Source organism: Chinchilla lanigera, unplaced genomic scaffold (assembly GCF_000276665.1).
Source record: "Chinchilla lanigera isolate Chin_1 unplaced genomic scaffold, ChiLan1.0 scaffold00006, whole genome shotgun sequence".
In the NCBI taxonomy this organism is placed as follows: Eukaryota; Metazoa; Chordata; class Mammalia; order Rodentia; family Chinchillidae; genus Chinchilla; species Chinchilla lanigera.
In genome coordinates this window covers 40454265-40481019 of record NW_004955407.1, presented here as the reverse complement: position 1 = coordinate 40481019, position 26755 = coordinate 40454265, and the positions used below count along the sequence as shown (strand labels likewise).

Here is a 26755-nt window from a genome sequence, read left to right as displayed (position 1 = left end):
GCCTACTCTTTTTTTTTGAATCCCTCTATTTCTCACATTTAGAATGAGAATATTTACCTGTGCCATTATACCTTCAGATTATGTAATTTGTTTTTCATTTTTACAGAGGTTCATAACTAAGATGTTATGGCATGTGTTTAGATGTCCCCCCAGAGCCTCATGCAGTTATAGGTGGGGCTTTTTCAGAGGTGGAGGGATCTAGAGTGTGTGAATGATTCATGGTGCAGTGCTAGGATTAAGAGTACTAGGATTAAGGGTGTCAATGCTATCTGCTCTAAGGGTGGGTAGTCTTGACACAATATAAGGGAGAGAAAGAGGTTTGCTGTTAGCTACTTGTACTTGGTTGGCTGCTTGGTCTGCTGTCTTATGCCTGCTGTGAATTTGAGACTGCCTTGAGTCTCAGAAGAGACTTTGACTAAAAATGCTGGAACTGCTGGAATAGACTTTCACAAGGGAATTATTACATTTCCACCTTTGGACAGGATAATTGTATTATGTTAGGCAGAAGTATGAACTTGGTACTTGGAGTTAAATATGATTTGAAGATAAAGTAAGATTTAAGGAGATTGTCTGCTTGTCTGGTTGTTGACAAGGGGTGGATTGTGACCCCCACATCATGATTTGTCAGTTTTATTGGATTAAGAAATACACCTGGGATTAGTAAAGCACACCTTTGGGTGTGTCTGAGTGGGTCATGGGGTTGTGATCCTGGGTTCTGTAGGTGGTCCCTTACCCCTCTGTCTGTAGTGCTATTGCCTTACTTTGCTCCTGGCTGCCATGAACCAGTCATCTTTGCTCTGTTCTGCCATGATATTTTTGTCTTGGAACCATCTGTCGTGGACTGAATCTCCTGAAGCCAAGAGCCAAATCAAACCTCTCCTCCTTCAAATTTTGGATGTCAGATATTGTGTTCCGGTGATGGCAAAGCTAACTAAGACACTATATTTACAAATTTTTCTATCGATCAGTATCTGGGTGGTTTGTGACTCAAAAATGGTTGCTGGTGTAGCTAACCCAGGGAATATTCTCCAGCAAACACGTGCTTATGTTTAAACTGGGATGCACTTAGGAGCTGGCTTGTTGGGCCATATATACATGTGTCCAGCTTTAGAAGATACTGGTGACAAATTTCCACAAGGATGTTTTATAAATTTATCATTCCAACTATTGCATAGGTGGACCTATTGCTTGAGACAAAAGATATAGTTCATGTTTTATATTTTAGTTACTCTGCTGGACATATAGTGGCACACTTTATACACAGGTTTTTGTGTGGACCCATGCTTTAATTTCTTCTGGGTATATGCATAGCAGTGAAATTTTAGTGCCTACAGGATGAATTAATGCTTTCTAGCTTGGCATCTGATATATCCTACAAAGCAGACTTTATAGTACAACTAAAATGTATGCTGTCAGAGGTCAGTGACCTCCCAAGCTTTGATTATTAATATGTGTCTAGGTCTTAGTACAATCTCAGGTACTTTTTAGGTGCCGAGTAAATATTTACAGGAAAATCAATATGAGGCCATACGATGTGTATCTTGAGATACATCCTTTATAATGTTACACTATTAAAGTTCCCTCTTCAAAACTGTTGATACTATCAGTTGTTCACTGAAGTTACTGTTGTCACCACCTTCTCACTGTGTCCTGATTAAGGCAACTCAGTGTTCTAACATTTTTTACGCTTTCTGCCGAACACGTATTTTCTTTGCTCCTCTTGAAAGTTTTTCCTCTGCTCTCTGGGTTGGGTCACCATCTCTATCATGTTCACATAGAAGTTGGTGTATAATTCTGTCGTACCGCTCAGCTCATGCAATTACAAATGGTTTCTTTACATGACCATACACTTCCCCTGGATTAAAATCTTGTTGAGGGCAGTACCAGGAGACCTTCAAATGTGCATTACCAGTATCCTACCCCAGCTCTTAGACGTTATAGGCACTCAAGAAATACTGTATGAGGTTATGATTCTGTCATTGCCTTCTGGGTGATTTCTCTCACATCCTTCATCCTGCCCTGTTTGAATTGTAAGGAAAGGTAAAATACTGACTTCTCTTTTTAGCATAGCATCCTTTATGCTTGCTATGGGAGTCTTGGTTATACCATCTGTTACAATGCTATAAAACATTGAGGAATCTTCCACAGAAGGAGCAGTGCTCCAGAGCCCTCACTCTAGCTTTTATAGTGTGGACACCCCAAGATCTTATACCCTGTATTTCACAACACCATGCCAAATGTTTCTCTTTGCTTTCTGTCATTAAAGTTTAGTTATTTCCGGTGAACTTTTGCTCAAGCACATAATTCACATTGAGATTACTGGTACCCTTGCTGGAAAGAGCAAATGTTACTGTATTGGAGCACGAGGCATGCCATAAAACCAATTATTATTATTTAGGCAGATGGATGGTCCCATAGTTGCAAGAAGCAAGAGCTGTTGGAATGTACTTTGGGTTTCCTTTTGCCTGTGGCCATACGATGTGTATCTTAGAGAATGAGTTTATGTTGCACTATTAAACCCAGTGGTGTGAAGTCAAAAGATGACTGTAAAACGCCTTGAAAATATAAAGAGAAGTGACAGGAACCCCCCATAGGTTGCTTGTCTCTTTATTAAGATTAAATATTTTCTTTTCTCCTGCAGTCACTTAAATAATTTCACAATCTAGCTGTTGGAATGAGGTTTGCAATAACAAACTCTGCATTTAGACTTTGCTCTTCTTGATAAGACTACTCTTAGGACAGAGGAGGCTAAATTCAAATGTTACCAAGTTTTATGTAGTTCACATTACCCTCAGTGAGTTGACAAAGAGTAACGTAGGAAAAAAAGAAGAAATCTGGGTGGAATTAATTAACCTTGAAGAATGACAGTTACCTCATTCCTAACAATATGTTTGGGGTAATGTCAGTCTCTTAGAAAGTTCACATGTAAAATTATAGTGCTACTGTCAGCATTTTATTTGAGCTGAGAACTGTAATATTGAACTATTAACTCTTGTTCTGATCTGCACTGATTTCTTAGCTAGCAGTAATTTTGATATTGTGATTTATGAAGCTTTGCTAATGACCTTAGTTATGTTTGGGAGAGAAAACTACCAGGCAGTCACTACTTGACAAACACCCCTGTGGCTCATCTCCTTGGAGAAGAGCTAGCTCTTCTGTGAAATGTATCTTTTGTACCACATTTTCATGAGTGGGATTCACTTGTTTCCTAGTTGAGCGATGATCAGTCTGGCCCCAGCTGTCAAACCACGGTTCTGCCATAAGTGAGACCGAGAGAGGGAAGATGAATGTGCCAAGAAAGAGAACTGCAGGAGGCCTAGCCTGGTACACAGAGCTTTGCCAGTATTTGGCCTGCTAGAAGAAAGTTGATTATATTATGACACTGACACAGTGATGTGAAGAGGCGGCCCTTGTTCAGAGTGTCTGGAGAGAATGCAACCTTGGGGTGTGTTAGATGTCATACAATGGTAGTGTCCAAGGAAGGAAGGGCGTGGAAGGCCATCTAGTCTTTGGATACAAGCCTTCCTTCCTCCCCCTCCTGCTCGAAACTGGTGTCTAGTGTTTAAACGATGATCACGTGACCTCTTGCTGACCCAGACACAGTGCTGAGCTATGTGGACCCATCCCACTGCATCCTTGGTCAACACACATGCCACTTCAGAGCTCTGCAGCACTTCTTGCAGACAGGGTTCCCTCTGTGCTATGAGAGCCAGCCAGGGAGCTCATCGCCTTCCTCCCCCATGCTCATACCATTGAACTTTGGAATATATGTTGTGAAGTTAGGTGAAGAAGGAAGCTGCGAAATGTACAATCTGTTTGGGAGGGGAGCAAGCCATCCTTCTGTCTGCCTCTGGTGATGCTAGATGTTAGCCATGTGGCTTTCCTGAATAGAAGATGACCATCTGCATAGACACAGCAAGTTGCCTGAGATGCCCTGCCCTGTGAGGTTCCGTGCCACTCTCAATTTGTGTCCTGATGAACTTACACAGGTCACTTCCATCCTGTGTGGCACCATGGGAGCTGTGAGCAGGCCCGTGCCTGAAATGATTGTTTCCCCACTGTGGTCCTATCGGTGGAAGTCACCTCCCTGTGTCCTTTGAGGAGGTGCTGGCCTGTGGGTGTGTCTGCATCACCCACATGTGGTCAGCAGGAAACTTGTGAGCTGCACAGACTGACAGTGTCCACTAAGGCTTCTCCTACTCAGGGGAAGGGGGTCCTCTCGAGGGGCTGTGCTCCTCTGGTGACACCTGTGCTGTGGCCTCATAGGGCAGCAGGTTCCACTGCAATAACCAGCTCTGCATTTAACATGAAGGGGCTGGGTTTGTCTGGCATCTCTGCACCTCCACTCTCTGCTACAAGTTTTCATTTGCACCCTCAGCTTTCACCGGTGTTCCATTCCCTAGCTGTGGGAGGTAGTTCCAGTATATTTAAGATAGAAGCAATTTTGTAAAATACAGATTCTCCCAAAAGATAAGCAAGTTATGCATGAGCTTTGACCACATCTCATTAATATGAAATGGGAAAATGAAGGAATGCCAACAATGGATTTACTAACAGTTACAAAACATTTTCAACATGCTAGATATTATGTGTTCTGCATATTAGCTCACCTGGTATATAAAGTGTTACCAAGAGTCAAGGTGTTTACAGAATGAAGTCCGCTGTCATTTGACATGGAGGATCTGTTTTGAGGAGCACATCAGCGGGTGATCTCCTCGCTGTGGACACCTTGGTGTTGCTCATACCAACCTAGGTGCTGCAGGTCAGTCCTTGGGTGTGGTCTTGTCAGGTAAACATGAAATGAGTGAGGCAGCTGCAGGGATAGCTCAGCACACTGCTCACAGTACACTGTTTAAAAAAGTATAAGTAAAGGGCTACACTCTAAAGTGGGGATTAAAAGTATAAATCCATAAGCCCGCACCACAATGGCTTATTGTCATCATCAAGTGTTACGTATTGCATGTAATTCTGCAGTGTGCTTTTATGGAACAGGAACTGCACTACAGGTATTTGAACCAGTGCACCACAAATTCACACATAATGTGTTACTTGCCTCCACTTTAGAGAGATTTGGGGTCACTGGGCAATAGGGAATTTTCAGCTCCATTAAAATTTCATGATACCACCAAGGTACGTGTGGTCCATCATGGATGGAAATATTCTTATGCAACCACAACTGTGTATAAATGCTTGCTTCTTATCCATCAAATGGAAATGCTTATCCATCAGACAAAACACATAGCGTCCACTCAACGGGCCCCAGGAAGTAAGATCTCTAGAATCCCAGCTGTGTCATGACCTTATTCAATGTAAGGGTGGCTGCTTACAAGATTTTTCCATTTCCAGTGGTACTCCAAATTTAGGACTCACTTTCATCTGCTGTATCTTCACTTTTTAAATTTCTTGTCCTGTGATAGAGACGTACCCAGAGTCCTGGTTGGCTGTCTTCTAATGTACTTAGCTTTAGGAATGCATAGAGGGTAATGCACCAACCTCAGGTCTCCCACTGAGGTCCTTGGGAAGAGACACTCAGCTCCGGGGCAGTCCCATACCAGAGCCCTGGAAGGATGTGCTGTCAGGGGATGAATGGAGGAAGGCAGGGAGGGCAGAGGAAGAAGCCTGTCTGCAAAGCGATAGCAACAGAGGCTCCTTTCAGGACCCCTTCAGAGTTGCTCTGTATTAATCCAGGACCCTGTAGGCCCCTCTGACCCATGAGCACTTGAACAAGGCTGCTCCCTGTAACTGAACCTGATTCTATGTGGTGCCCAGCTTCAGAGATGTCTACTGTTGAGGGTGTGCAGGGGGCATTGGCCCTAGTGAGGGAATCTAGAGCAAACTCCCCAGTAGCCGCACCAATGGTAATAGGGAAGACACCTCTGCCAAGATGGCGCCTCTCCCATCCTGCTCTGTGTAGTGTTGCCCCCAGGCTCTACTCCCACTCCAGTGCTCTGAGGCTGCCATGGTACCAAGGTGGGTCCAGCTCTACTCATACATGCAAGGAGCAGGTTCAGAACGGTTGTTCCAGAACCAGTCTGTGTACACAGAATCTCTTTACCTTCCTACCAAATCGTGTAAATTGGGTGTGTGCAAATGGATGGGCACATGCATTTTATCACACAAGCTTTGTAGCAACCCATCGTGTTCCAGGAGCCTGGGTCTGTGCACAGACCACCCTTGGCCAGTCTAGGTGGGGGAAGGGCAGGCTGGATGCAGCCTGCGGGTGCCTGCTCTGACCCCCGGATGGGCAAAGCTTCACTGTCACATGCAGCTTTAAGGGGAGAAAACACAAACCCTAAAGACCTTGCTGGGAAAGACGGAACCCTGGTCCTGCCCGCATCCAGCCCTATGTCCTTGGTCAGGTGACAGCTACTGGGTCCTCATGTCGCCTCCCGCAAAATGCCCACAATGATGTAGCAGAGCTGCTGCTCACAGGAGTAGGTGAAATCAGCCCTTGTGAGAGGCGCGCCAGTGAGGTTGTTTCCACCACTGAGCAGCGACGTTCACTTCCAACGCCTGGTGATTCTTTTCACTCTTAGGAATATCGGCCTGAGTGCAGCTCTGCTTTGAAGAGTTGCAAAGAAGCATAGTTATCTGAGATTATCTGAGAAGTCGGCCTTCACGATATTTACAAATCTTTTGTGTAATTTTGGACTCTGGCAATTGAGTTTCATTTGTTTGCATACGCAGTCCTCTGTAGGTCTCTGCTGCTGGGCTCACCGCGGGCCCTCAGGAAATGACTCAAAAAGCCACATAGAGAGGAATGGGTTTGTCCACATTTTAATTGTAGTAGTTACAACAGGAACCGTTTACATAAAAAGATCAGAGAACTAATTTAGATAATCATATTGTATGCAATGTGCATCTACTAGGCTGTGTGTCTTGAAGTATTGAATTCTGTATAGCAACAACGAATTATATGTGGGATGTAGTGTTACAGGAATGAGACAGAACCTGTAGCAATGGCATATTGTATGTGTGTACATTTTGACATAGAATAATTATATAAGGCATGTAGGCAGTTGAACCAGAAGGAAGAATGTAAAAAAAAAAGAATAACTCAGAAACTATAGGCCAGTGTAATTGGGTGATGCCATGGTCAAAGCTCTCTTTTATGTTTACCAATTCCCAACAAAAACTGTATGGGTGATTTGACATTCTATTTTCTGACAATCAATTGTTCTTTTAGAATATGATCTTCGTTTTTAGTATTTAAAATATTGTGGTTAATGCCACTGAGGGTTAGGACTGAATACATCAATACCCAAAGCACTGGAACCTAGCAACTGGCTATATTGATGTGTTCCCCAATGCCTCTCCCTGTGGAGGTCCACTGGAAGTTAGGCTCTGTGCTCCAGGTGAGAATGTGACCCTCAGAGCACAGTTTTCATGAGGTGTGCATGTCAGTGGGAAAGAGACAATCAGTGAATCAGAAATACAGAACATAAAGTTCTGCTAGGGGCAGTTCTGGTGGGGTGGGGGGCAGAACAAGGAATGAAACAGGAGGCTAAAGTTAGCAAATTATCAGGAGTGAAGATGGAAGAGAATGTATCCCAACCTCTCAGTCCATAGTATTTGGAGCACTTTGGAATGTGTTCATGGGGGTTCCTCCTGGGTATTTCCCAGGATGCCCCTCCTATTTCCCAGGATGCCCCCTGGGTATTTCCTAGGATGCCCCTCATATTTCCCAGAATGCCTCCTGGGTATTTCCCAGAATGCCCCCTGGGTATTTCCCAGGATGCCACCCGTTCCCCCAGGCAGATGCAGCTGCACCTACAGAAACAGTTTCCCTTACCACCTCTTCTGTTATCTTCCTGCAGTTTTCAGTGAAGAACCACACTCCAGCCTCTACTTTGTCAATGCATCTCTGCAAGAGGTAGTGTTCGCGAGTACCTCGGGGACGCTGGTGCCCTGCCCGGCTGCAGGCATCCCTCCTGTGACTCTCAGATGGTACCTAGCGACGGGCGAGGAGATCTACGATGTCCCCGGGATCCGCCACGTCCACCCCAACGGCACTCTCCAGATCTTCCCCTTCCCCCCCTCCAGCTTCAGCACCTTAATCCATGATAATACTTACTATTGCACAGCGGAAAATCCTTCAGGGAAAATTAGAAGTCAGGATGTCCACATCAAGGCTGGTGAGTGCTTCCCTCCGTGTCTTTTGGGGACAGTGGGGGTGGGGGGGAGGAGAGAGTAAACATGCCATGGCAGCCAAGGACCAAGGAGAACCTATCATCCATTCCCCTTGGCACTGCTGATGCATTCTGTGAGGAGACAGGTCCCCGTGCTAGATTTCCAAGTGCTTTGCGTGTAGGAACCAAAACTTTTGAGTCTTAGTGATGATCCACTGGATGGTTCTGAGCTGCATCCCAACCTCACTACATTTTCAGTAATCGGTCCATTGACTTAAGCACTCTGTGGCCTCCCCACCCCATGTGTTTGCCTCCCCCGACCCCACCTAGGGGAGGAGAGGAAAATAAAGGACAGGCGCTTGAGCTGGAAAGGAAACAGCATAAATGCACAATGGGAGCAAAATCAACCCAATATCCTTGTAAAGTAAAAAGACCATGTGAACATTTTTGACTTATCACATATTGCTGAAATGTGTTCCTTTTAACAACATATTGTGACTTCTAAAACATCATCACTGCTACCAGTCAGTGCAGGAAGGCGGTCTGATATACACAGCCATCAAAGGCCGTACGTACAGGACATAGCGTTTCCTTCGAGAGACGCAGCTGGGCCCTGAAAAACAAATTCACAGCTGGGCTTCTGTTAGCAAACAGCACTTTAACATTTTTCAGCCCTGCCCGAAATACTTGGGCTGGCTGACATAATGTAGGGCAGACAGAGGGTGACTGTGTTGTCTTATACCCCACTAGCCAGAGGGCTTTGTAATGAGCTCAGCAACTGCTGCGGAAGAGTCAGCGGAAGTCATGACACAGGCACAATCTGAGATGCTCCTGAACTCCTGCACGGAGCTCCTGAGCTCCGTGATAGAAGCTCAAACGTTAGACTATGACTCATTTTACCCGCTCCTCATTTTCCCAACTATATTTGATCTCCATGACACGCTCACGAATTCCTCAGCCCGCACAGGAATGTGAACCTGAAATTTCAAACAGCTCCACCTGTATGTATGAATCCATTATTTCTGTCAGGGTTTCCTGTCAGATAAAGGAATCCAGTGCTTACCCCTGCTTTAACTACTGTTTTCTGTATTTGTCATAGAACTGATTGTTTTGGCATGACATCGAAGTTTTGCAAGGATGGGGGTTGCATGAGCATGACTGCCATCGGTGCCACCCTCCCCTCCTGCACAGCCGTGCCATTGCTGTTTATGTGCTGAGGCCCTGCAGTGCGTGTGCACACACACACACACACACACACACACACACACCGTGGCTGTGTCAGTGTGATCCTGTAAGATGGGCCTTCCTATTGCCCAGATGAAAGTTCTTTTTAAATCTGATTTTGCTTCCTATTCTGGACACATTATGGTTGCTTCCTATTCTGGACACATTATGGCCACAATAATCACGTCTTTTATTTATTTAGTTAGTTAGTTCTGTGAGATGTGCCCAGGGCCTTGTGCAGGCTGAACACATGATCTGCCACTGAGCCACACTTCTAGCCCTCCAGTCATCTTTTAAATTACATATAAAATGCTTGAAAGTCTGTGTGAATCGATGTAGACACCAGGGCAGAACTGAGCGGCTCTCAGAAGGGCACGGGGGGGGGGGGAGGGGTGCACAGTTCACTCTGATAGTTAAGTGCAGGTTTGAGCCAAGGGAGCCCTTGGTTATGGGGTTCTCTCCTGAGGGTCAGGTCTTCCAAGCTGTCCTGCTAGATGGGGAGGGGGTTGTCTTGGGGTAACCCATCACATCATCACCTCTCCTTTGGGAGCACCAAGGATTCTTTTTCTCATCAAGAAATTTGCTAATTTTGACCTAGATCTGGGTGCAGCAGCAGATGGAGGGTTTGATCATGGTGACTTACTCATCATCAGTCCTCGTTCTGCTCTAAACCCTTCCTTGCTCCTTGGGTTCCAAAGGCTGGGGTGCTGATGGGCTGCGTGACGTGGATGCCCCTTGCCCAGGCTGCAGGTGCCAAGCAGCAGTCATAGTATGATGGGAGCAACACGGAATGAATGTCTAGCGGGGCTTCCTCCTCAGTCACACATGGCTGGGACCTCTGCTTGTGGCCAGGTGGAGGAGCAGGCGCTTTTCATCTGAACCAACCCAAAGCCAAACAAAGAAAAGAAATCCCAAAGGACAAGGTGTAGGAAAGGACAGTCAAGGCCAGGCCTCAGGCTCAGAGGAAAGCGGTCATCGGAAGCTAGAGGTGACAGAGTCTGCGACTGCACCGTTTTACCAGGTTACATTCTGGAGATAAAAGCAATCTGCCCACAGCTGTGTACAGCAGGCTCATCCCTAAGTGCCCAGTAGGGCAACAAAGTGGCGTTCACTGTGGGAATGCAGAAAGAAGAGTCGCGCTCCCACTTCACTTTAGTTAGGCTCCTCCCACACGCTACTAAACATGGCCTCAGCCTTCCCCTTTCCTGTCTGTGTGTCTTCAGTGCCCATCTTTAGCAAGAATTCTACTGAGTTTTTCTCCACCGGATATGTAAGCAGTTCCTCAACCCCCACCTTTGATGTGTAGATGTTAGGCATCCCTTTGGCAAGAATCCCAGAGGCCAGTTTGGCAGGAATCCCTCTACCCTTCATGTCTGTTTACTCAATTTCTATCCTTTCATAGAAAATTGCACCATCTCCAGAACTGTAAGCTGGTAAAGCAGCGCGATCGCAGGCTGACTGTCACCTCCAGCTTCCCGATGACCACTTTCCTCTGAGCCTGAGGCCAGGCCTCAACGCTGTTGTTTCCTACATTTTGTCCTTTGGGACTTTTTTTCTTTGTTTGGCTTTGGGTTGGCTCGGATGAAAGGCGCCTGCTCCTCCACCTGCCCACAAGCAGAACTCCCCGGAGGAGGAAGGCTCCCTAGGGAAGGGGATGCACCTCGAGACCATAATGTCATGTGAAACAAATCAGATGCACATGCTTAAATGTCACATGGTTTCTCTGATAAGAGAAACCCAAAATATAAATAAAAAGCCAAATAAAAGATAGATAATAGGAAGTAGAGAGGTGGATCTTTCGTAAATGGGAAGGAGATCCGGAGATGGCGGAGTGGGGGGAAAGAGAGGGAAGGGGTGAAAAGGGGAATGGGATGTGTTCTGTGCAGGCACCAAGGAGCTTTATGTACTGCGTACGTGGACGGAAAGAAAGAGAGAGAGAAAGAGAGAGAAAACAGAAAAGACTTTAGATTTACTTTAAAAATAATTTTTAGCCTTAAAGAACAAGTCTTAACTACTAGAATACACGTAACAAGCAAATGAAGGAATTATTTCCTGAACTTAAGTGTACAGCAGCATGATGAATAAAGCCTGGCATAAAGACAGCAACATATAATTGTAAGATATTTTAGTGTAGGTGAAGTTGTGTGTCATCACCGTCCTCTGAATGGAGATGAGTTACAGATGCACACACCATAAAGCCTGAGGCAGTTATTAAAAACCAGCCAGACTTAGAGCTAAAAAGCCAATGAAAGATAAAAATGATCATTAAAAGATAATCCAAAATCAAGAAGAAAATAAGAAAAATGAAAAAAAAAACTTAGTGATGGAGATAGAAATCAAATAGGAAAATGATAGCATTAAACCCAAGATGTCCCATATTTATGTTATATTGTAAATGCTCCCAATATTTATGTGACATTGTAAATTACAAGGCAGAGATTGCCAGATCAGATCAACACTGCTTAAAAGAAATAGTAGGGTATTAGTCAGTTTTCTATTCTGTACCAAAATGCCTGGGGCTGTATATTTCATTTTTTTAAGAAGACGTTTGTTTAGCTCACAGTTTTGGAAGCTTCCTCTGTTCAGTCTCCACTGAGGGTCTCCGGAGCAGAGTCACAGGGTGCCTAGGAAATGGAAAGTGAAATGGCCACGTGCAGGACTGCCATGCGGAGGCAGGAGGCCAGGGAGATCGAGGGCCAGGCCTCTTATGACACTCAGTCTCTGAGAACTAACAGGGCTCCCGTGAGAACTACATCGATCCCTTTTGAGAGGAGCATCCCTGTGACCCAGCCGCCTATCCCTAGGTGCTCCCTTTCAAAGGGTCGACCATGTCTCAAAATTCCCACACGGGGACCACACTTCCAGTACACAGACCTTTGCAGTCCACCTCAGACCCTAGCTGAACTACAGCAAATAGGTTAAAAGAAAAGATGAGGAAAGATATACTGTATCATGCAATCACATCAACTTAATCATAATAAAACATTGTGTGTGTGTGTGAGAGCGAGAGAGAGAGTGCAGCTGCATTTTTATAAAAGTATACTGTCTATCAAAGAATATTACTAGGAGGGCCAGGGATATAGCTCAGTGGCATAAGTGCCTGCCTGGGAGGTGCAAGGTCCGGAGTTTGATTCCCAGTACAAAAAATAAAGAATATTAAAATGGACAGAAAGGTCATGACATAGTATGAAATGCCAGTTAATTAAGAGGATATGACCATTCTGAATGTTTGTGAACTTAATAACAGAATTTTAAAATACATAATATACAACTGAGAAAGCTGCAGGGAGAGACAAATCAAAATTAGCTTTTCTTAATACCATCTTTACACGGATGTAAAGCCCCTCATACTTCAGGGAACAAAATTTGTGCCAGGTGCACTGTCAGAAGCACATAGGAGAGCAGCTGGCCCTCTCCTTCCTGCCTCAGCCTCCCAGACTGGGAGGCCATGCACCCCCACACTCAGCTGTGAAGGATATTTTCATTGTTTTTGAAGATTCCTAGAAAAGGCTATCTTTTTTGACTTTTTTTCCCATATTTAGAAAATTCTCCCTTGGTCCTCAGAGGGCCGAGAGCAGTTTCCCATCAGCATAACTCCTGAGCAGCCGCTCTCTGTGTGGAAGCCCCTCCCCCTGCCCGACGCCTTCATGGGGGTGGTCGAGGGTTCCAAGCACACGCTTGCCTCTGGAGTACAGAGCAGTGAATGTTAATGGGGCGATGCAAGGCGGGAAAGGTAGGTTTCCAGGGCTTTTCCTAATAAATCGGTCCTGCAGTTACTCCACGCGAACACGTCGTGTGAGATGCGCTCAGGATAGCCTGCTGCCCATGCGCCTGACCGGTTCCCTTCTGCCCTGCAGTTTTACGGGAGCCCTATACAGTCCGTGTGGAGGACCAGAAAACCATGAGAGGCAATGTTGCAGTCTTCAAGTGCATTATCCCCTCCTCGGTGGAGGCGTACGTCACTGTTGTCTCATGGGAGAAAGACACCGTTTCACTCGTCTCAGGTAGGCTGTGCGTCCGCGGGTGGGACTGGGAGCCCTGATCAAGGCCACGCCTGGCGGGGTCGGCGCTGCGTGCCTACGTTGGGGGCTGGCGTTGATGCCCTGCTCCGTGTCCATCCGGTGTAAGTGCTTTGTACTGGTTTATAGGAGCTCGAGGCAGCAATCTGTGGTGGATCCATGGTGGATGGAAAGGACTTATTGTGCTGCAAGTGTCACTGTAATGCTCCACTTCTATGAGAAAGTATGGTTTTAGTTCTGCTTTTTCAGATAGATGAGTGGTAGGATTGCGTCTGCGAGACCCCTCAGTCTTCTAAGTGCGGCTGCTATTCTGAAACCAAAATCTGTAAAAGTAGAAGCCTCGACTTCGTGTGCTGTTGGTTCTTTCAGATGTGTTGAGAGTTGTATCTCTACCCTGAACTGGCGCGTTCTATGAAGAATATATATTTAGAACTGAGATGTGTAGGAGAACTTTCTTGGCATGTATTTGCTGGGTAAAAATGAAGCAACAGAAACGAGCTCTGAGGTATTGCGTCCTCACTGCTGACAGCGCCTGAGTTGATCTCTCGCCCCGTGCTGACTCTCAGGAAAGACCACGGCCACACAACACTTACTGGGTTTTCCTGAGTTGTGTCTCCATGGATAGTGGCTTTTGGCACATTTAACAATGTGTTGTCTGCTTCTGGAAAAGAACTATGATGCACACATTCCATTCCAAAGCACATAACCATTGCTTTTGTTTGTGTGTCTTTATACACTTAGACACAAGTGTGCACACACACATATTCACATGATTCCTGACTAATGCCAACATTTTATCAGTTTATAGAGAGAATTTGGAACTTAGGGCTCGTAGAGACACACCGTTTTTATTTTGCAGCATACTGAGTAGCTGGGGAGTATAGTTACTGTGCATCAAAGAGGTTTTTAGAAGATCCAAGTCCAAATGGAAATATTTTGCCCTCGCAGCTCCCTGTGGGAATGTGGGGTACAATGGAAGTTTTTAGCTTTTCTTAATACCATCTTTACACGGATGTAAAGCCCCTCATACTTCAGGGAACAACAAACCCCTATATTGATTCATCTGCCTAATTTGTTAACTTTAGATACTGAAAAATACGAAATTTGAGAACTGAAATATGATTGCAACAATCAGAATAGAGATTCCTGTGTACCCCTTTGTTTGCTAGTTGGCATGTTTTAAGGTCTCGCTTTCTTCCCTTGAGGGCTGTTTTGGTTTTCTTCATGGCGGATAGAGACATCTGATGACGTTACTCCCTGGGGTCAGCGTCAGAGGGGAGGACTGTAACATCACCACAGTGAGGCGGTGAGGACTCGGAGGGCAGGACAGGGCTGGTGTTGCAGTCTCCACGCTCCCGGACCTCGCCCGGTGGGCACTCCAGCCCTGTGTCTAGTTCCTGGTCTCGAGTCTTGCCTGGCAGAGGAAGTGTGCACGGAGAGGAACTGCACTTGGAGGTAGCCCGTGTTCTTTATTGATATTACAGTGGTGCCTTCATTCCTGAACTTAATTCTTCCCAGGGACCTGCCCCTGGCCTTCTGCAGACCGACTGTAGCACACGTGTTTTCTCTTCTTCAGGACTCCATCAGTAGGCTCCTTTGTTCGTCCTTCCATAGCCATTTAGAGAGGTGGATGGACAGACAGACTCAGGTAGGTCAGCCTAAAGAGCTGTAGCTAAAAGCGACCTTGCAGGTGACAACAGGACCCCCAAGCTGTGTGAGATCCATAAGGAGAAGGGGAAAATCGAGGTGCCGTTGCTTACAACAGCCCCGGGTCCAGTGCCCGGCCCGCTCCCATCGCAGTGCCTGGGGACGGAGACCGCGCAGTCATGAGAGGTGGTGAAGTGGTTAACGCGGCAGTTTTAGTCAGCAGGCCAGTTTCGGATGGCTGGGTGTCAGGCTTCTGCTTCTCTAGAGGTCAGCACAGGGCACGCACGGGTGACCGCAGAGTCAGGGTAACGTGAGGAGGTCCTGGGGTCTCCCTGCGCCGCATTGCAGGGGCTCACCCTTGGAGAAGGCCGCAGGGGTGCAGGGCCGAGCTCACATAGCCCACGCACAGGAGCAGACCTTTGTTCTGAATGAACGCTGGGCTTCAGGAGCAGTGTGCCGAGTGCTGCACGCACAGCAGAGGACCTGTGAAAGTGAGTTTGTCTCTGTCTTGCTGACACGCTGCTGTCTCCCCTGCAAGTCCCGCGGGCCAGTTCAGATTTGTCCCTTGGCATGGCCCACACCACGCCTCCCTCCTGAATTACCCAGCCACCCGGACTGGGGAGAGTGTGGCTGGTGAATTTGTCCCGGGAAACCTCGCTCCTCTAGGCAGATCTCTCCCTGTAGCAACTGCTTCTTCCTGGTGGAGAAAATGGGTTAACTAACTCAGCAATGAGACACAGACTGTGTGGGCTTCTCACTGCCGTGGGGTCAGCTGACCTCAGTACTTGGGGGCTGCTGGCCATTGGGACAAGGCGCTGAAGGACATTGGCCAGCTACGGACATGACTGCTGCAGGGGCCTGCGTGCTCCACATGAAAGCCATTATTCCCTGGTGGTGCTGGGGTGCTGGGCCAGTAGGGTCAGGGCTGGCCACTGGGACAGGGTGCTGAAGGACGGTGGCCTGGTGTCCTTTCTGGGGTCAGGCTAACCCTCTTCCCTGTGTAGATCACCAGGTTTCCTATACCAAGGACATAAATGAAGTCATTCATTTTGTGTTGTCTTTGGAAAGAAAGGTCCAACAGCTTAAAAGTAGGAACCTGTCATTCCCCTGGAGAAATGGAGGTCTTGATGTCCAGTGCTACGTGGCTGTCTGCTGGGGCTCATGCCCTGGGCAGTGGGCCCACACCCGTCTCCTGCACTCTCCAGCCTTGGGGTGGTGGAGAGCAGGGCTCCAGGGGACACATGGGACAGACGCAGCACGTACCACTACGTTCTCAGTGACCCGCTGTCTGCTCACCTCACCGACAGACCTCAGGCTTCATGGTATCTTTGTCCTTACTTGGCCCAAGCAACAGTGAAAGCGTCTTTGGTGTCAGAATCTTGATGTGGCCTGGTAAGATACAGCAGTTTGTTTGGCTGGAGCTTGGGAGGTGCTGCCGAGGTGGAGAGCGCTCGGATGCCATCCTGGAGGAGAACCAGGGCACTGCTGCTGAGGTCCCACTGGCTGCCGGGGAGAATGGCTCCCGGACGAGCCCAGCATCCCATCTCTGCTTCTCCTGATAAAATTGTGAGCCTCGCACCAGGGGTTTCAGCTACATTAACATCAAAGACACAGCCCAAGGGTAACCGGATTTGGCAGATGGAAAAAGCAAATACTACTGTTCCCGGAGAAACCACCTCTCTCCTCAGCAGCCGATGTGTTTGCTGCTCCCATATTTCCTTTCTGAACACCTCCGAAGGCGATTGCTCCTCGGGAATTTTATCTCCTAGGATCCCTGAGTTCAAGTCCAAGAATGACTGTCCTCTTTCTGTGTTTTGAGTAAAATAGAACTATTTTCTATCCACAGTGTATATCAAAGGGCATCCGCCTCACCCCCTAAGGTGAGCACCAGCCCTGGTGTCGGGTATCTGCCAAGTTTGGGTCTGGGCACCCCAGATAGCACAAGACCTGGGCCCCGGGCTGGCTGCTGCGCTGTCATGGTTGCTAGCGGGGCTGCGCCGGCAGAATGTGCAGGTTCCAAGGATGCGGAACCAGCGGGTGGGGGGGTCTCCAAAGGAAGGGGTTATGCATGAGAGTCTGTGTGCCACCCGCCAGGTTCCCACCGGGAGGAGACACTTAGCACAGCCTTGTCATTCGGACAGATAGACAGACAGCTTCCCAGAGGGTCCCGCTGCCCAACATGGGTGGCGGGATGCTTCCCCAGGCCCGCTTCTCCCAGGGCTAGGACTTGCCCCTGCACGCCAGCTTCTGTGAGGTCAGCAGCTCAGAGTGGCCTGTGAGCGCTTTGGCATGCACTGTGCTTCCTTCAGGATGGTGGCTTAAATTTCTTCTCATGCCTTCAAGCATCCTTTGGGATTCTCCGTCACCGCACTGAAGAAGTGAGGGGTTGAGATAGTCCGTCCTTTCGCAGCTCTGTTGCCAGTATCCAGACAGTCCTGGCAACAGAGAGCGCTCCCCACAGAGCACTTTAACACCCCACAGCACACTGAGGTGTCTTTCCTTGCTTCCTCTGGGCGTAAATGCAGCTCGTCAACCACAGGGCACTGGGCCATCTTCTCCGTGCTCTTCTCTGTCCCTATGAACTTCCACTCTTTCTAGACAGGGTACAGATGACCAGTTAACCCAGTCAGATTGAGTTTGGGCCTGGCTCTGTCTCTGGCCTCCCATTCATCTGTGAGTTCTCATTTCGGGAAAGAGGAAGGGGGACCTGGGATCATCGGCAGCACAGCCCTGGGAAGCAGCCACCTGGCGCAGCTTGTTGTGGTCATCGTTGTCTGCAAGCTGAAGTCATGTGTTGGAGATACGGGCTACACAGGTGACTTGGCACAGAATCAGAGAAGAGGGCTCCAGACTCAGACGCTGAATAACTTCCAGATACGCGGGTGGTCATTGTGCCGTCGAGGCACAGTCGGGACCAGAGATACCGTGGATTGTGTGGGCTCCCGGGGCTGCTGCCTCAGCCCTGGCTGGACCCGGCAGAAGACAGTCTGGTCCCTTCAGTGGGAGGAGGTGGTGGCTGGGCTCCAACGGGCCAGGAGCTGCAGGCAGAATAGGGGTGAACCTCAACAGACAGGATGGGGTTCTGACCATGGAGTCCCCAGCTGGGAGTCACTGCCCCCCCACTGCCTCCTCTGGCCTCTGGGCATTCTAAGATGGGCATCTGGCTCCTGCACCAGAGGTGTTCACTGCTCCTCCAGGTCCCTGAAGTGCCCGCTCCCGCTCTGTGTTGCCAAAGGTGTCCCCAGCTTTTCCTCGGGGCCTCAGGACCAGTTTTCTTCAGCAGGATCTGAGAGCGGGTCTCAGATGCCCCCTTCCGTGGCACATCCCTCCCTCAGGAGGAGCGGTCCCTTTCCTTCCAGCTCCGTCTCCCTCGGGCTCTGGGGCCCCCACCCCCTTGATCTCTGTGGAGAGCCCATTTCATCAATCTCCCTGCCACCATTGTCTCTGTAGGGATGACTGTATTTCCTGTTCCACAGGACTTTTTTCTGGGAGACTTCTAAGAGAACAATCCATCCCACTATTATCCCTGACCCTGGTGATCCTGACTGTGCCTCCTCCATTCTAGAATTTACCTCATCAAGGTCACTGGGGACTTCCCGATGTCCAGTCCCAAGGCCATCCACCTCTTGGTCTGGTTTCTCCTTCCGTTTCCTGTAGCGTGGACCTTGCTGGCCTGGCTCCTCCATCCCTTGCTGTAGCAGTCAGCTCTGGCTGCTAAGCGATGCACCGCCCCTGGGAGCAAACACCAGAAGCACATACTGCACAGTTCTGGGGGCTAACGTCCAAGGTCAGGATGCCAGCATGGTCCGGCTCTGTCTAGAGCCCTTCCTGGCTCGCAGGTGGGTGCTTTTCTTCAAGCTGTGACTTCATGGTTCCGTCTCTCTAGCTCCTGCTTATTAAGATGCAGATCCTATCGGAGCAGGGCACATCTTCATGGCTTCAGGTAATCTGAATCCGACCACAGCTGAGTCACAGGCGAGGACTTAGACACAGCACTTGCGTCAACCCCAGGTGCGTTATAGACACCCATGTGGTGTCCATCCAGTCTCACGGCCCACGTCAGCCCCAGTCAACCTGCTGTTGGAGTTTTCCATGGAGTCTCCTTCCTTGAGTTGACATCTTTTCTTCCCCTTTCAGAAATGGAAGCTGACCCCAAAGGCAGTCCAAGCCACTCTCTCTCTGTCACTCCCTCTGCCTTCCAGCCTATCCACCCTTTGTGCAAAGTGAGGCTGGCTTCTCTCCCGGCCTTGCGTCCTCACTACCACCCGCCGCCAGCAGCAGCACACCCAGGACGGCCCTCAGCAATCCCACGGCCACCAGGGAACAGCCCTGTGCGTGACTCTTGCTTTTCAGAGGCTGCCTGTAGTCCTTTCCCAGGACTACCGTGACCCAAGGACCCTGAGTCATTTCTGTTTGGGTGCCATAGGAATGCGCTCTCACAGCCGGGGCCGGCCTGCACCCCAGCACTGCTGAGTTTGCAGAGAGGCCACTCTGGCGGTTTCTGCCATTCTCGTCCAGTGGTACTTTCTGGTCCTGCTCCATAGTGAGCCCCTCTTAATCCATTCCATCTGCCGTGTCTGTGTCCAAGGAGGGTCACATTCTGGGTGCCAGGGCGGACGTTCGCTGGACGGGGGGATGCTGTCCAACCCTCTACAGTGACAAATCTTCCCACTTTTCGATTTTCCTCCACATATGTCAGGTATCATCTCGTCTCCTGAGCACCACACAGTGGACAGCCAGTGACGTCTTATTACTAAATGTGAGCCTTGAATAAAAATAACTGCTGAAAGAAAGGACACAAAGGTGCCAAGAAGGGTCCACACGCAGTGCGCCTGGTGTCCCTCGGTCTCATCCCCACCCAGTCGAACTCCGGTTGTCAGCTGCATCATGAGCTCTCTCTCTCTGTCTCTCTCAGCTGCTGTACCCACCTAGTACACAGACCAGGCCGTGGCGCAGTGTGGGGACAGGGTCAGGACGGGACAGGGCCAGGCACTAGGGACTGAGGCAGACAGCTGCGCCTTCCATGTCAGGTCACATACTGGAGGCGTGCTTTCTGAGTCTAAACACTGTACTTCCCGGAGCTTGCGTGTTGCGCAGATGCCTCCCCACACTTTCAGGTGCACAGGCCGCTGGACCCGTATGTGTGTAAAGGTCACTGTGTCCAGGCCCAGCAGGTCCTTCAGCAACCTCAGTCCTGTGTTCTCTTCCTCCAAAGGAAGTGGGGGAGGGCTGTTAATAGAAAAATGAATAGTAGCCTTTTCAAATGACGAGTGGTCTGAAAACACATGTCATAAAATTTTATTCTTAAAAATCAGTTCCAGATTTGCTATGTTTTTATTGGACAGCAGTCATTTAGGGTTGAAACTTCTATAGCTGAGTCCTGTTTGGAAAGCTGCATTGACCGTCCAAGGTACATGGAGGGGACAGCAGGAGAAAACAAGGGCTAGAGGACGACCAGCTCTGCAGTAGTGTGTGAGCGAAACGTTCTGGTGGAGAAGCTAAGACACCAGCATAGTGAGGAAGCAAAGGTATTGTTTGCATCCTCTTTCAGATCTCCTACTTGGACCACATGCTTTTCTGCAGATGGGTTCAGCCCTCTGCATGCCTTTAATTGTGTCAAGCCTAGGGATGGGGTTTGAACACAGAGAGGCCTGCCTTTGGGTCCCCAGTTCACAGCTGTGAGACCTCTCACAGTTACTGACTTCTCTGCAGAACTGGGTGCAGTGTTTCATTAAGATTTGAGATGCTCAACCTGCAGGGCCAGGCCACGCAAGGTACTCTGAGGGTGACGCACAGTCAGTGGCTTCTGGTCTTCGCTCTGCCTGCCTCGGTGGAGCCTGTAGATGCCAGTAGGGACCCAGACACGGGTGTCACAGTGCATAGTCCAGATCCAACACTGCCAAGCCTCATGCCTGTGAATCACATGGCCTTCCTGCACCTTCATCTCCACAACTGTAAAGATGGCACGGTAGCAACAGTGGCGGCAGAGAACTTCCACGCAAATTAAGTGAGTTAATCTATGGAAAGACTTTGCACGGTTCTGGACATAAACACTGGCCACTGTTAAGAATGTTGTCACATTTTCTCTCTCTGATGTGCGCCTACTCCAGAACACCTACTCAGGACATCGTGCTTTCAAGCCCCATAGTGCTTGCGACGTGCTTGTCAGAAGGTAAAAGCAAAAACAATTCTGCTGGCGAAGAGTTGCTCAAACTCCAGGGGTGCTTAAGAAAGTGTGGATGAGTGGCCCCAAATCCTGAACTGTCACTCTGATAGGACTGCTACTAATTGGACAGTCTGTGGGACCTTATTATAATAACAAGCAGCTCTCTGCTAAATCTTTAAGCAGAAGTTGGATGATATAAAGTAAAATGAAGGGTTCTTGTTTGCCTTCTCTGTGACAGGTAAACCACAGCAGATAATAGCAGGAAAGGTTCGTCCTGCACGGCAGTATTGCTAACGCACTTGGGTTATTCAACAGCCAGCAGTGGTACTGCGCACATAGGATGGGCTATGTTGAATAGCTTCACGACAGCCCCGCTAAGCAGGTACTGTCACCAGTCCCTCTTTATTCCTGAGGAAACTGAGGCCTGGGGCTGCAGGAATTGACCCAAATTTTTGCAAATCCTTCTGTCTGGAAGATAGGCACTGTAGCTTTTTTGAGTTAAAACTTTAGTTTGCTAGACTGGACAAAGGCATAAGAACCACAGATATTGTCAACTGAAGGACATGCCACTTACAATATCCAGAACTTTTAAAAGTAGCAACTTATTTAAGCAAAAAAAGCCAAAACCTTTTTGAAATATAGAACGCAGGCTCAATTTAACCTTTTGGATATTAGACATATTTAGGGCATTTCATTGTAGTTTGAGGGCAGTATGATTCATGTAGAGAAAAAATCAAAATGGATGAAATTGTCTAGGACAAAGATAGTGTCTTAACTTCAGTTTTATTTAAAATCATCCCCTCTTATCAACTCCAGGGGTAATGTCATTATGGTGCCAGATACAGAACAGATGCTTAATGCATATTTATGAGTGAATTTTGAGTGAGCAGCTTTTCCCCTCAACATGGTGATGGGATGTGATTTCCTCTCAGATCACTCTGAAGGCTTCGGGAAGGGCATGTATGTTCCTACTGTTCCACGCACACTTCCTGCCTGCTACCGCTCCTCCCGGGCAGAGTCTGACTGGCGAATCAGCGGTTCCCTCAGCTTTCACAGCTGACTTCCACCCGGCGCCGTCCTGGGAGAAGCAGAAATGCCACATCTCCGCCACTCATTATCCCCAGAGCAAACGCTGTCTCCCTTTATTGTCAAGAAATGCTTTTGCCGTTGTGACCCTGTACAGATGCACGGGGCAGTGTTAGTAAACAGCTCACAGTAAGAGGACAGCACAAGTCCCAGGAATCCGTCAAAGCTGCCCTCAGAGATAAGTCAGGCCATTTCGGGGTGTACCGGGCTGACAGCCAGCCAGGGGTCCCCGCATTTCCTTTTTCTCTGATCTAAAGGGATGCACACATTGTTCCCCAGGGAGGCAGCTCTGCGCGGGTGGCTTCAGCCTCTGGGGTGCATGCTGTGTCCCCCAGGTGTTGGTGTATGCCACCACCTCATGATGGGGATTGAAACGCTGTTGGCTTTCTGTGTGGAAGTGGGTCTGACCACTTTCTGGCCTGGGTAAGGAAGGCTCGGGACCGCAACACGGGGTTCAGGACAGCAGGAGTGGGGACTGCTTCCCGGTTCATAGATGGTGCTGTCTCATTTCTCCGCTGAGAACTGAGAGGATTCTCTGGGGCTGCTTCCATAAGGGTGCTGACCCTGTGCACAAGGGCCCCACCTCTGACCTGGGCCCCTCCGAGGGCCACACGTCCACACGCCTTCACGCTGTCCGTTAGGTTCCAACGGAGGAATTCTGGGGGAACCCAAATATTTAGCGCACATAAACTCTTTGACAGATGGATCCATGCAGGTATTCTTCTATCAGTGTTTCCTGGTTTGTGTGTTGGATTTAGGGTGTGTTGAGGTCGTGAAAGCCACACAACAGTGGATTTCCAGAAAAACACACAGCCGTGCCCTGACCCTGCAGGAATTCTCCGGCTTTGTGCTTTCTTCCCTCTGCTTTGCCATCAGCCACAGCTCCCACCCTCACTCCCTGACGCAGATTTCCAGGGGGTTGGGAGCTGGGGCGCGTGTGGAAGTCTTCATCCTCTCTGTTTCCCAGTCTCCTGCTTGCCCTTGCTTCCCATGCTTGCTTCTTATGCATCTTTTTCTTTTTCTTTCCCTTCCCTGTGCATTGCTTTGTGTCACTGTCTCTTGCTACAGTTGTCCTTTTACCAGGAGAACAGAGGAGCTTTGGTAAGGCGAATCCGTCAGGTCCTTTGCAGGATGCAGATGATAGTGGGGCCGAAAGTGCACAGCGAGGCCCCTGCCCGCCGCTCTGTTAGATGGTCGCAATTTCAGTTCTGGGCCTCGTTACCCCTTTGCGTTGAAACCCTATCACTGAAGAAGTCTAGTGAGCTCGCAGCTGCAAGGGCTGTTTCCTGAAGGGCACAAGCCAGGCTGGTCCTGGGTGCAGAGCCAGGGGCCGCGCCGTCCGGGTGCCTGGGATGCGTTTCTGCAGCTGTGGTTGCCATGTGACGTAATTTGTCCCCACAAACATTATTCTAAAATGCAGGATTTTAAAGACCGTCTCTGTAACCAGTTTCTTACTGTGAATAGTGAAATACCAGACAAAGGTGTACCATGACAGCCTTATGGATACCTTCAAGTCTTCTCCAGAGTCTTCTTCAGCATGGGCGAACGCTCCCCTCATCCTCATCTGTGTCACCTGTGTCCCCGTGTGTCCATCCCTGGCTCTCCTGCTGAATTCTACTGTGCCCCCCCCGTCAGTGAGCAAGAAGAAGCCAGGCTCGCCGCCTCCATTTCCCTTCCTGGTGAAATCCCATCACTTCTCCCCAAGGAAAGGAAACCTCGGTGGCCCCACTGTGGAAGTTCTAATGAATGGCCTCCATGAACCCCGATGTCAGTTTCCCATGTGAGCCACGCAGACCTGTGGTTCCTCCAAGGCCTGACGAGTAGTTCTGCCTGGACCCCTTACACACTTGTACGAGGTCCCAAGCACACGAGTGCACATTTATTTCCCCCGAATCCCTTGCCCTTGGAGTGCGTGCACATTTACCTCAGGCTTTGTCAAAGCTGTCAAAATATTTGCTTTAAGTATCTTTAATTTTATGTTGAGATTTTACACCACAAAACCATGATACTTAACAAAACGTGAGTGTTATCTTTGCAGGGACTGTGAGGAAGCTGGAAAGCTGATGTCATGGATTTATAATATATGTTTGTTGCAGGGCTGGGGATTTAGCTCAGCGGCAAAGCGCCTGCCTGGCAAGCGCAAGGTCATGAGTTCGATTCCTGGTACTGGAAGAAAAAAAAAACTTATTGCATTGCTGATTAACATATAGATTTTATATGTGTTTGCTGTCACTAGAAAAAATGCATCCATAGGAACTGTTCACAATTCCAGCTCTCAGATGAAGTTGCCTCTCCTAACAGTGGCTACTCAGGTATAGGTCTTCTATATGTGAGACACACGTGTGCCAAGCATCTGTAACCTGTGCACAGCAGCAGGGGACAGACAGGCAAGGCGATGACAGTCAGAACCCAGGCAGAAGTTCAGCAGAATTTTTTGTATATATTAGGTTATTCCACAATATGTGAAGTCCTGTTTTAAGGTCGGGTTTAGTGTATTAATATTATGTGACCAGAATTTAAACACCGAGGGAAACAGTAGTCGGAATGAAGTTTTCCTGTGATATAAATGCAAGTCACTCATTTCCAGGCTCAAACCCTTTCTTAGAAGAACCAGGCGAGGCAGGAGCACCAGTGGATGGTGATGTGACTTGGCTCAGTCGTGGGAGCGAGGTTAGCAGAGGAGCATGAGGAGCGGGAGACCAAGGCAGGGAGGCCAGAGGCCCTGCAGATCCATTTCATTTGTGCACCCATAACTCTCCCTGATGGTTGCATGATTAATTCAAAGAATTATTGATTTTTTTTTCCTCTTCTCTGCTCTAGCCCGCTGACCTGGTTTTGTTGACAGGTCTGTGTGGATCAGGCAGATCTGACAGATGAAAGCGTGCTGCCACGTTAGTCCCTGTGGCCGGGAACACGCATTTTATACCGAGTCCATATCAGGGGTTGCAAACACAGGATGCACACTGTCCATGCACTTCCTGTGCCAGGCCACACAGGAAACGGGGTGCCAGCCAGGAAGTAATTAATAGAGGTTAACTGCGTGCGTACATGTGTGTGCATGCGTGTGCATGCATTAATACACATAAAAACGGAGGTGTGGCAGGTAGGGCTTTTTTGCCTTGAATAACAAACGTTAAACAATGTTTAATTTTTTCAAAAAGCACCTTTATAATTTTGTGATTGTGTTGGGAGGCGGAAGTGCAGGGAGCTGGTAACTGCCGAGTTGGATAATGTGGAGGACATGGAGGTTCACGTTACTCCTTTCCCTGTCCTTTGTGTATGTCTGAAATATTCCAAAATGAAAACAAGAGGAAAGATGCCTGTGTCACCGCTCACAGTGTTTATATGAAGGCCCAGAACACAGTTGAACGTGAGCAATCGGCATGCCATCTGTCCAGGGACAGGAAGGTTGTGGATGTCATATTTTAAAAATTAATGTCATATGAAGTTGAAGGGTTGTTTGCCTGGTGGTGATGAGCTCTGAAATTTTGGAACAAGACAAAACCTTAAAGAAAACATTCCTTTAAAGCTAGCGATGCTTTTCCACAGGGGTGTGGCTCTTCACTGCGTTACATCAGAGCGTTCTGACCAGCCTTCCCCAAGCTGAGTCCACGGAGATTAAAAAGATTGAAAAAAGGTTATGTCGATTCTAGGCTCAAGAAATTGTTAGGAGACGTGACTCTGACAGTGGCAACCCAGTCCCAAGTGTCAGGAATCCTGACATAATCAGAGCAGTTTTTATTTTTAATTAATTTTACTTTGCACTTTATCTTCCTAGATTACTTAAGGGCATTCCTTAGAATATCATCTGAAAAACACTACTTTCAAATGTAAGGCTTCTAAAGCTGATTTATAGAAAATTGGGCTTTTAAGCCTTGGGCTCAATGGTTAAGGGTTAGCTATGGATTAAATGTTTCATAGGACAAAACACCATGTATAGGTAGAATGAGTCTAAAGCTTATTTTTGTGACTGATCTGTGGATGTGCTGGCTTCCAAGTCCACTTTGTGCCTTTCTTGGTTATCATTTTTATCCCAGTTATGGTAAAGCAAGACACCGTCATGGAAACCTCTGGAATGGTCCATGTGTGGAGTGGACAGAGAGGGAACTGGCCACGTGTAGGTCCTCAGCACAGCGTAGCTGAGGTCAGACTCAAGACCTCTACATGGGGTGAGCTTGGCAGGGCAGTGCCGAGTGGGGGGGACCTTCCCTGTCCTGGGTCCAGCAGCGTGGAGTGTAGGTACCGATAGTGAATGACTCTTGGGTCTGGACTTGGGGCTCATGTGACCCTGGCCCAGTGTGGAGAAGGTGCAGAGTGGGGAGCAAAGGCACCATGGGGCGAGTGGTTAGGAGACAGGACAGAGGACAGAGAGAAAGAGGGCAGATCTGGGGATGTGTGGGAACCCGCCATGTGCTGGCTGTTGGCAGCAGTGTGACAGAGAGGAAGACGGTCAGGAGAGACCCCGGTTTCCAGCTCGAGGAACT

General features: G+C 48.4%; 1 protein-coding gene across 1 annotated transcript in view; it reads left to right on the top strand.

Annotated features, from left to right (window-relative positions):
* The first annotated feature begins 7689 nt into the window (after positions 1 to 7689).
* Dscam (Down syndrome cell adhesion molecule) overlaps positions 7690 to 26755 on the top strand; it is a 487830-nt gene continuing 468764 nt past the window's right edge. Inside the window, exons 1-3 of the mRNA XM_005375986.2 lie at positions 7690 to 7723; positions 7818 to 8135; positions 13211 to 13357. Coding sequence (XP_005376043.2) covers positions 7690 to 7723; positions 7818 to 8135; positions 13211 to 13357 — 499 coding nt within the window. The remainder of the gene's footprint in view (positions 7724 to 7817; positions 8136 to 13210; positions 13358 to 26755) is intronic.